This window comes from Punica granatum, chromosome 3, assembly GCF_007655135.1.
Source record: "Punica granatum isolate Tunisia-2019 chromosome 3, ASM765513v2, whole genome shotgun sequence".
Lineage (NCBI taxonomy): Eukaryota > Viridiplantae > Streptophyta > Magnoliopsida > Myrtales > Lythraceae > Punica > Punica granatum.
The window spans coordinates 38,263,511-38,275,354 of record NC_045129.1 but is presented as its reverse complement, the minus strand read 5'-3'; the positions used below and the strand labels follow the sequence as shown (position 1 = coordinate 38,275,354).

The 11,844-nt window shown below is 38.5% G+C and overlaps 1 protein-coding gene across 1 annotated transcript; it reads left to right on the top strand.

Moving 5' to 3' along the window:
- The first annotated feature begins 4,987 nt into the window (after window positions 1–4,987).
- Window positions 4,988–8,056, top strand: LOC116202072 (receptor-like protein kinase HERK 1). Its single transcript, XM_031533584.1, has 2 exons — window positions 4,988–5,147; window positions 5,389–8,056. Exon 2 carries the CDS (start codon window positions 5,390–5,392, stop codon window positions 7,874–7,876), a length of 2,487 nt encoding a protein of 828 aa, XP_031389444.1. The 5' UTR covers window positions 4,988–5,147; window position 5,389; the 3' UTR covers window positions 7,877–8,056.
- Window positions 8,057–11,844: the final 3,788 nt, after the last annotated feature.

Below are 11,844 nucleotides of genomic sequence, written 5' to 3'. Positions count from 1 at the left end.
ATCTTTCGAATTTACAATTTTATTCATAATCGAATGGTTCTAATTGATTGTATCATAATATAGACATTTTCGCAAGGAAAAGTTAGACCATTCTATCCTTTTTCAGTATAGTATTAATAGAAAATGATATTCTATAAATCAAATGTACGCAGTAGTCGGAGTGTGAGATCTAAAGCAGGTCTTTTATACTCATTACACTGCACATGAACAAGCAGCATGATGAGCGGCCTAGTTCTCGCATGTCTCTGTCTTTCCTCTTTCTTTCTTTTTTTTTTTTAAATTATAAATGAAATTCAATACTTAATATAATAAAATATAAATTTTAAATAACTAATAAAATAATATGACTCACTAATTATTAAATTTATAATTTCTAGATCAACAGACGATGATATACACTACTACGTTATATCCTCTTTTGATCCGTCTTTCTTCTTTCTTAATATGCATTTTTAAGTCAACAGACGAGGATATACGCTACTACATTATATCTATTTCTTCATTCTTTGTTAATATGCATCTTGGTCGAGAACGGTACATAAATAAATACACGCATAATATCTTCTTCTTCTACTTCTTAATTACGGGAAACTCACCCCCTACCTTCCCTCTATTTCTCTCTCCTCCCTCTTCAATTTTTACCCCACTTATAACTCTTTTCTCTTTCTATTTCTCTCCCAGTCCCATTCCTCTCTCCATCTCGGGGTTACTCCTTCCTCTCTCCTCTCATTACAATTTTCAATATCACATTATTTTTTCTCAAACTTTTTTATTATATAAGACTAAGAGTACTCATGTCTTTTAAAAAATTCAGAATTCATAATATTAAGATACAATGAAATGAAATATATAATTTTCTCAAAAAAAATCTACACAATAAATTAACATATGAAAATATTTAGGTAAAAAAATAGAATTATGAATATTTCAGGTTGGTCTAAAATATTTTTTTTTATAACTTGTTGGTACAAAAAGTTTCAAAACCGTTTCAATGTAGTGCATTCCGTCAATTGCCCCTGACGCCATTAACATTTTACTGACGTAGCGCGTCCTATATGTCACTTTTGATACGTGGAACCAATCATTGTGCGTCACGTCATTTAAGATGACATAAAATCTGAAAAAGTCCAATAAAAATACATAAAATAAATAAAAACTAAAAAATAATAAAAATTATTTTTAAAAGTTTTTTTTTAAAAAATTTAATTTTTTTTAAAAATAATTTAAAATTTAAAATTTAAAATAATAAAAATAATAAAAATAATTTTAAATTTTAAATTTAGAATTAAAATTTAAAATTAAAATTAAAAGTTTAAAATTATTTTTAAAAGTTTTTAAAAATTTAAAATAATATTTTTATTTTTTATTTTTCTAAATTTTTACTATTTTTTTGTTTTTTTATCTTTGTTTTTATTGGACTTTTTCAAATTTTATGTCTTATTAAATAACGTGGTGCACTATGATTGGTTCAACGTAATAAAAGTGACACATAGGACGTGTCACGTCAGTAAAATGTTAACGGCGTCAGGAAAAATTGATGGAATACACTATATTGAAACGGTTTTGAAACTTTTTATATTAACAAGTTACCAAAAAAATATTTTGGATCAACCTGAAATATTCATGAAACTTTTTGAATTATTGGTGTAATTAACTCAAAAAAAAATATAAAAATTAGGTAATAGGACCGCGTGTAGCGCGGGTCCACAATCAAATAGATAAACACAATATATAGGCCATTCATTTAGAGGTCTTCTTGACTTCATTAATAATTTCGCCCATCTAACACGCTTGCCTCTTGAAACGATCATGCTATGTCCCTGTCCATTTCGGGGCCACGCACAGAGTTGAGACAAGACGAGGACCAGAGTCAAGCTATGCATGCATGTTGGTATAGCATTTGAAGGTCGTCCCAGTCTATTACAATTAAATTGACCATTTACGTATCTTGACATATGATATAATGCACGCGGCTTTGAACAGGTCTTGCGTATGTAATCTATGGGACAGTACTGAGTATGAGTGCATTACTTCTTTTCCAATTTTTGTGTTCATCGAAACTTTCTTTTTTCTTTAGAGAAACCATCAGTTGATTGTCAATTATATATGTAATATGTATAATTTTTTGTAAACTTTTGATATATTATTACGGTGGAGCTCACGAAACCCTGCAACTCGATCATGTGACAAATAATAATAATTGATGGTCATGCATAATCAGGTAGGAGTTGCTAGCCAGCTACCAATTGCTTCATTAAACACACAATCTCTCCCTCAGACAAAGTACACCACACACTTAAAGAGTCAATGGGGATCCCGTGAAAAAGTGGATTGACATTGGCCTCTTGTGCGTTGGCAGTGTCGAAGGATGAAATAAACGCGCCCAACCATGACAAATAATAATAATTGATGGTCATGCACGAAATAAACGCGCCCAACCGTGACATTATGGTCGAGTAGATATCACATATATATTACGTGTTCGGTCACCGGCTAGTCCCACATGCGCTTCGGTGGTGGATTTCGGAGAAGATGCCAGGTTCTACTTCCGAGCAGCTTACGATATATGAGAACTTAATTAATGTGATGGTAAGATAGTTTGGAAGTACTTCCAACTATGAACATTATAGTTCAATACGGACCATTAGCAAGACCTGACAATACCCTTCATTTATGAGATTGCGACAATAAACTAGCTTTTAATTAATTAGAAAAAAATGGAAAATCCGATAATTCAGATTGGCAGTAGGTGTAGGCCCACAAATTGCCCATCAGAAAGCCCAGGAAAGGCCCATTTGGGCCCAGGAATGACGGTCTCGTCTCTCTCCAAACTTAGCCCGATTATATCAGTCCAGACTGGATATTATGCCTAGACTACATATCCTGCCTCAAATCCTGAATTAAGAAGTGTTATGCAGGTGAACTCAATGATCAGTCCAGCACTATAGATTATTCATCACATTGCTTAATTCCTGATATGCAATTTTTATTGAAACAAGAACTTCTTCGGAGACCTTATCACCGAGAAAACTGTTTCATTTAGTAATCTCTGCCATTATTAAATTCTTCCAGGCTTGCTTATCACTAGATAAAAAATTTACGGACTTCCGTTCTTATTAACATTGACTTAGTACAAATTTTTTTTATAACAAAAATAACTTATGATAATTCGATTTTTCCCAGTTAATAAAACATAATTATTAGAAGTAACAAAGCAATTACTATTAATTCTTTTTTGTTTATCCTATTTTAATTTATTTAGAGAGAGAGCATATATATATATAATTAAGATACGCTTGGAGTATATAAGGCATATATAATCATCTCCACTTGGACATGGCTTGCAACATGGAATTTCTCGGAGCACCATGACTTTTTAAGTTTTATGTAATCTTTTGGTGAAAGCTCAATTTTACCAACCAATATTATATATAGGTATATTATACATACATATATGTACCTAAAGCTACAACAAACAATTGATGCTGATACAATAGCTTCCTTCAGAGATCATAATGTACAATACTAGTTGCATTCTATGTAACGAAAGCCGGCCTCACTTGACATATTCAAAGCTTCCAGCCACCAGCTAATTCCGAGTACCTGTCTATTATTAGCTGATGCTATAACTTATAAAATCATAGAAAAAGAAACTGAGAAAGATGAGGAAATGACCTCTCTTAGGATTAGGCTAATTTAGATTAGGGCATAAACGGTTGTATTTACTCGTTGGCCATTGGCCCATACCAATGGATTCTTTTGTCCTTTGCCTACATATCTTATATAATATGTGCCACAAAAATGATATTCTCTCTCCATGCTTTGATATGTGTATCTGTATGTATGTATAATATTTTGACTGGTAAAAGAGTATGCATGGGTCCACAAAGCATATGCTTGTTCGACCTTCATAGGAACTTCCACATGCCGTAACTATATGGATCCAGATTTCGTTGCGGAATGTTTAATTTGAGCCAAACTACATCAAGACTCCAAAGGTCTAAACTCATCGTCATCTCGATCCCAATGAATTCACATATGTGGATATATCATTACCGCCTGGACGATTGGACATTCAACATGTAATTGCAACGATCCAATTGCAAGAGTGGAGCTCTACTAACTAATCGGTTACGAAGGATGCCTACAATAAGGAAATAGAAATCTAAATTCTAAATAAATAGGCACATACAGTCTTAATGATAAGAATTAAACATTTTGATTCTTAAATGAGAAGGTATGCTTCTGTACTCGCCCCTTTCCTTTTCTCCGTAGTTTTTTAATATGTAGCCGGCTTACAAACGGGCATTGCATGTTTGAACTGGTCTTCAAAATTATGGTCCCTCAATTTTTATTTTTTGTTCATACGCTTTTTCGTCTTTGGGCGAGGATTTGTTCATAACTTAATGCAGCTTTCTTCGTTCTCATGATAGTAATCAGAAAGAACCCCAATAGTTCCTTTTCTTTTATTAGTTTATATATATATATACGAGAGAAATTAAACAAAAATTAATGTTCATAGGAAAGGGAGGATTGCCAGGAATATTATATTTATAAAAAAATTTGCACAGACAGGTTATACATACGCGTGTGGCATTAAAATGCATGTGACAGATTTGTAAGATACAAGAATTAAATCCAATTTACGATGTCCTTACTTCAAAAAATAAATTTCTAAGACATAGTACTGTCAAAGTTTTTTATATTATCAGCTGATTTTGTAGGACAAAAAATATATTTTTATACATGGCAGTTATTTCTCTTCTTCCAAATCAAATCAACCGTTAAATTACTCTGTCAATCGATTTAATGTTGTCTCTTCTTTCAAAGAACTGCCATTTCTTCGTCTCTGTTCTCTATGATTATTATTCTATTGAAACCAATCAATCAACCCATCAGAGACTTGGATTTTATCAAAGACCAGGTCAGTCAATCCACTTAATCTCAATTTGGTCGTCTTTCACTTTCACCCATTTTTTCTCCAGCAGCCATTGACTTGTCTACACTTACCTAATTCCATACTAAACTAGCTCCTGTTCTTGCAACATTTGTGTACACAACAACCGTCTCTTCCCTTGGTTCAGTTCCGAGCGTTTCACGATTTCGTTCATCTGGTTCTCTCCCGCTCTGCTCGGTTGAATCTGAAGGTGCCATTTCTCATCATCCCACCTCAGTTTGTCGATGTTCTTGATCAGCATATGTGTTACTTTTTAGTTATTTTACTCGGGTACTTCTTTCCAGTACGTGTAACTGTTTTCTGTGTCATTGATGCTTATGTCCGGTAACTTGTCAGTCGGTTCGTTGAGTTCTTAATCTTCCAGGTTAGGATTCATTTTTCCAGAAAGAACCCGTTTCTTAAACTCCTCATCTCTCTCTGCGTTCTTGCAGGATGAGTAACAGGAGAACCTGGCAGTTTCTTCCGGCTCTAGCAGTTTTGCTGCCGTGTCTGGTTTGGATTTCTCACGGATATACTCCTCCGGACAGTTACCTCATAGACTGTGGATCACAGACCAATACCACAGTCGGCGGTCGGATTTTCCTAGCCGATCAATCAGCCTCGAACTTCCTCTCTACCCCACAGAATGTCCTGGCTGAAACCTCGAACTCTGTCCCTTCATCCGAATACTCTCAGCTCTACCAAACCGCCAGAATCTTCACTGGCACCACAAAGTACACCTTCTTTATCTCCCGGACTGGGAGGCACTGGATCCGGCTCTATCTCAACCCATTCCCTTATGATGGTTTCGATATGAGCACGATGAAATTTGCGGTGTTGGTTCAAGACTCTGTTCTTCTGAATGATTTCAGTGTCAGCAGTGCCATTATGAGGGAATTTTCCGTAAACGTGACCTCGGGCACCTTTGTCATTACAATCATGCCCTCTACTGGGTCGTTTGCTTTCCTGAATGCACTAGAAGTGGTATCCATGCCCGACGAGATTATAGTAGATGAAGCGGGAACTCTTCCCCCTGGAAAGTTTGGGGGCCTAACAGGCCAGACCCTGGAGACAGTCTGGAGGGTGAACATGGGCGGGCCCCTAGTCTCATTCCGGAATGACACGCTATTCCGGACTTGGGTCCCCGACAGCCCATTCCTGATTAACAGTAACCTGGCGAAAAACTTCTCAAACATAGGAGCCGTCAAGTATGTTCCTGGAATGGCAACACAAGACATTGCACCCAGATCAGTGTATGGCACCGTAGCAGAGATGAATACACAGGGCAGTCTCAATAACAACATCAATGTTACGTGGGAGTTTACCATCGATGTGGGGGCCAGGCACCTTGTTCGGTTCCATCTATGTGACATTGTGAGCAAATCTCTTAACCTTCTATACTTCAGTGTCTATATCGACTCATCAGTTGTTGCTCCTGACCTCGATTTGAGTAGAATCTCATCCAACACTTTGGCTGCGGCCTATTACTTTGATATAGTAACCCCAGTGTCAGAGAGCAATAAGATCCTAGTCAAAGTTGGGCCATCTAAACGGTTTGCAAGTAACCAGAATGCGATTCTTAATGGGCTGGAAATCATGAAGCTGACCGATGGCAATGGAGCTCCTTCAAGTTCGAGCTCGGGAAAGAGTGTTTTCTTAATTGCTGGTGTCAGTGGAGGAGTGTTTGTTGCATTAGTACTTTTTGTAGGGATCGGATATCTGCTTTGCCTGAGGAGGAGCCAAAGGAGAACTGCAAATTCAGAACTGTCAAAGTCGTGGATTCCTTTATCGACTGAAGGGGGGACGCCCTCTCGTTCTATGGGAAGCAAGTACTCTAATGGAACGGTGACAACTGCTAGTCCCGCCCACTATTTTGGGTACCGATTCCCATTTATAGCCATTCAGGAAGCAACAAAAAATTTCGGCGAGAGTGAGATCATTGGGATCGGCGGGTTTGGGAAAGTCTACAAGGGATCCTTGAGCGATGGGACAAGAGTGGCTGTTAAGAGAGGGAATTCCCGGTCCCAGCAGGGCCTTGCAGAGTTTCGGACTGAGATCGAGATGCTCTCACAGTTCCGCCACCGGCATCTGGTCTCTTTGATTGGTTATTGTGATGAAAATAACGAGATGATCTTGATTTACGAGTACATGGAGAATGGGACCCTGAAGAGCCGGCTATATGGCCATGAGCTTCCTAGCCTGGGTTGGAAGGAGCGGCTTGAGATCTGCATTGGGGCGGCCCGTGGGCTCCACTACCTCCACACTAGCCATGCAAAGGCCGTGATCCACCGTGACGTGAAGTCTGCAAACATCTTGCTAGACGAGAACCTCATGGCAAAGATGGCTGATTTCGGGCTCTCCAAGGCAGGGCCGGACTTAGACCAGACCCATGTGACCACTGCTGTAAAGGGGAGCTTTGGGTACTTAGACCCGGAATATTTCCGGAGGCAGCAGCTAACTGAGAAGTCTGATGTTTATTCCTTTGGGGTAGTCCTATTTGAGGTTCTATGTGCAAGGCCCGTTATCGATCCGTCCCTCCCTAGGGACATGGTGAACTTGGCAGAATGGGCAATGATGTGGCAGAAGAAGGGGCAACTGGAGCAAATCATAGACCCCGCCCTTGCAGGGAAGATTAAGGCAATTTCTCTTCGGAAGTTCGGGGAAACAGCTGAGAAATGTTTGGCTGACTTCGGGGTCGACAGGCCCTCCATGGCTGACGTCTTATGGAATCTTGAGTACGCCCTTCAGCTTCAGGAGGCAGGCATGCAAAGGGATAAGGAACACAGTAATACAATTATGATCAGCGAGCTATCTTCTGAACTGAGCAGTCTGAGTCATGTTGACAGGATTCTTGCAGCTGCTCAGTTTGATGCTTCAAGCGAGGGTGAAGTCTCGATCAGCCAAGTGTTCTCACAGCTCGTGAAATCAGAGGGAAGGTGAACTGACCAACGCTGGGGAAGTCTGTTCTTTCGGCTTTCGTTCTTCAAAATCATAACTGTTGAACTTACATGCAGTATGTACTGTTATCCTCTTTACTTTGTGTACATTCATCGAAAGTTATACTTGCTCGTTGATGTTTCTCCATCTAAATGAACTGGTCTCGGTTGATTTTGATTGTTATTAGACCTTGGTCAATCAAATTATCATGTCGACCAGAATGTATAATCAAGAGAAACACAAGTATCAACTACAGTGGATCTTAAGTAGCGAAAGAACGGAAATGACCAACAGACCATCTGTAAGACCGAGAAATCGCTTATTCTAGCATGAACTACTGATTCGCCATATCGACTTTAGCTGTGCAAGAAAGCAAACGGCTGCAGATTGAAAACAGGACATTGTCAGAGACCTCCCTAGCCCTCCTCAACACCTCCAGCTTCCTATGAGCCACTCTCTTCCTCAGACTCCCCAAGCCCTTCCTGATCTTGTCTTGGAATGTCTCCTCCTCCCTAGAGAAAGTATAGCTCCTCAGGTACATCTGCCTGCACAAAATACCGTCCACGACCCGGGACGCATCCATACACACCCTTCTCCTGTGCCTCCAGGCCTCACCGTGCACTGACATGTTTCCAAGCTGAGAATCGGGATCTGGCCATCCATAGGTGCGAATCATGTACCTCGCCCCAACTAGGGACTCAGATCCGCTCATTTCTGATGCGAGGTTCTTGGCAAACATGCGGGTTCTCGATGCGCTTATATAGGAGGCGAGTGAAGGAGATTTGGTGGGTATTAATGGGATTGTAGATGAGGAAGATGAAGCAAATTTTTTGGCATCAAGTGCCATGGAAGTTCGTGTATTTTATGCTTCATGAAGCAAGAAATTTATGCATGCTCGATCAAATATATGATATATAATCAGTGGGTGATGGTGGTTGCCCAACTTTGGTCATGATCCATGCATATGCTTCCACATAAGCATAATTCTTTTATTATTTTAACTCTTTGTCGTATTTCAAGTTCTGTTTATATATATATATATATATATCCTAGGAATATGACCAAAAGGAGGATAGGTTGTTGAACATGCAGTTGGTTGACGTATGCGATGAATTTATGTTCCAAGAAGATAATCTTTAATCTGTTCCGTTTTTCTAATATTCTCAAACTTGATCAGAATGAAATATCATAGCATCGGCTATTTTTCACTCAAACTTGACTTCAACCTCTGGACAGGCACTGAAGGTATGATTGCTGGTGATATAACCCGAATGTCAGATGATCTTAAGTCCATGGCTTGACTTCGATGCTCTAATTCCTGGAATCAGGGCATATCCTAAAATTGTGTAATTGGGGGAGAAAATGTCCTATCTTACACAACTGGTGGCTCGTATAGATATTTGCTTATCGAATGGACACTAGCTAGCTTATGTGGGTTAGCCTTTTTTTTGATAAATTATGTGGGTTAGCCTTGATATCACAGTTAGAGTAATTCCCACAGTCATGGCAACGATATGATGGTCAAGAGTAATTCCAACCGTCATGACAAATGATACAAGGAGATCCGGAACCAATGGCAGATACATACTAGCTTTGTCCTATAGTTTACATTGGACTGTTGGGCCGAAGGAGCCCACGGCCTGAAGTTGGACTATCTCTCAACCCGAAATTTGAAGATGAAGTACAGAGAGCCCGAGGCCCAAAATTCTGAAATAGATGCATCCATTCATCGAGCTTATTAAAAGGATTAGGGTGAACAAAAAATTTATATGATTTGATCCACCAGATTGGTCCTTTAATAAAAAATAAAAAAGTTCCAATATTCAATGCTTTTACAAAATTTTGTCCGTCTCTTTTTGTTGGTTACCAGAAAGCCCTGAGTCTAGTATAATAAAATAAAAGTTCATTTTTGTTCGTGTTTTAATCTCTCTATAACATTCATAGTATTTATGAATTTGCATATATATTAATTCATTTATATACATATATATGCTAGGTGGCTCTATCCTCTACGGTTCTACCTAACGAATAAGTAGAATATAAAATAAATAAAAACAAATTAAAACGAGAATAAAAGCAAGTGGTAGGTTCCCTTGGGGTCTTAGTTACAGCCAAGCATAAACCAACATGACATAAAATAAGCTCAAACTTTAATTAAGTTGACGAGTTGACCCAACTAATTTAGCCGCCCCGATCTATTACGTAAAATAAAATGAACGATGGATCCGTTTAAGACACTGAACTGACGGTCTCAATATTGATTCCTTGATTTGCAACTAGTACCCAAAACGGAAGCCACCTCAGTCTCACTTCGAAATCTTTACCATGGATCCGTGTCCTCAGACGAACCTCCAGTTCCCTTGTTATTACTCCCCGCCGATATGGTGGATCCCCCAGCAGCCGGCTGACCCATCTTCACCGTCCAACAATGTCCCAACTTGGGTCATCGTCGGATCAGTTGCCGCCGCTCTGATTTTCTTGGCACTGGTTTACATTTTCCTCAAGAAGCGGGCTGGCCACAAGGATGAGAAGGCCAAGGAACCTCCTCCCGTAGCATCCGGATCATCAACAAAACCATCCGAAGAGCCCAAGAAATCCACTGCTCCTCCACCGCCGGCGAAGAAGGAGCCTGTGGCTTCAGCTAATGAGTTGATGTTACACCCGTACCTTCATCCGCACATGGCAGCGCCGGGGGGACCCGGGAATTGTGCGTCTTGCGGGCGGAGAGCGGGGCTGTACCAATTGTCCTACAAGTGTCCGAAGTGCGTTTACAAGTACGATGTTGGGATACATATTCAGTATCCACAGAAACATTAGTAGGAAATGGGAAATGCTCTTAGAGGGATGGTTGCTGGTTCTCTTTTAATTCCATTTCTCATTTCAATTTTTTTTTACTGTTTTTCGGAATAAATATAAAATAGTTGTGGTACTTTTTTCTTTTTTCCCTCCTTTTGGTACTGCAATTAATATGATATGATATATATATATATATATATATATATGTATGGCATATAAAATTGGTGTAAATTCATATTATGAGAGTTTTACTTCTTAGTGGGCTGACCCGACTTGATTAGATTAAGCACAGCTCATTATACTTCCTGATACCATGATTCACACTGAAATATATATATATATATATACCTATATGTATATGAAATATTTGTTTGAGAAAGCGTATCGATATCGAGGAATTTAGACCAACAAGAGAGAAGAAAGAATATCAAGATATATGTGGTAAAATCCCATAAACTGAGGGAAATATTTACGGATAAAATAGGGAGATTCCACTAGAACAATTAAACTGGAGATTACAATTTTCAGATCACATTCATGTTTCCTAACCCTTGTTACAAGACCCAACTTGAGATGAATCTCATAATCCTCTCAATTTGCATCACGCTCTCACTTTATGAAACCTAGAGACTCCAAAAGAGTAAACTCGAGAGAATACATGACTTCTCATAAGAATTGAGATGATTGCGAGGCTCAATTTGGATTGAGTTTTGTGATAGAGGTTGGAAAATACAAGTGTGTTCTCGAAGTTGTAATATCATGCTTTATCGATCTAGTGGAATCTTCATACTTTGCCCATAGACGTTTTCCTCAATTTAGAGGGCTTAATGTATATTCCGATGTTTTCTCTTCTGTCTTCTCTATCTAAATTCCTCAAATCAGCACACTTCCCCAGCAATATCGATGTTACATTTTACTCTCACAAAATAAAAGGCTTCATTGACGGATGAATTACGTTTATTGTAGAATTATGACACTTTTCTATCAGTATAAAATTTCGTAGTGAAAACTCCCGGTCTTTGTACTTTTTTTTTTCTCAAGTAGTTAAGTAGATTCTTTATTAATTCACAACAAAAATAGGTACTGGGTAAAATGCCCAATTGGAGATTACAAGAGCGGAACAAACGGTTTATCCATTGAGACAAACTACAAAGGAAAATCTGAAAAACATCAGA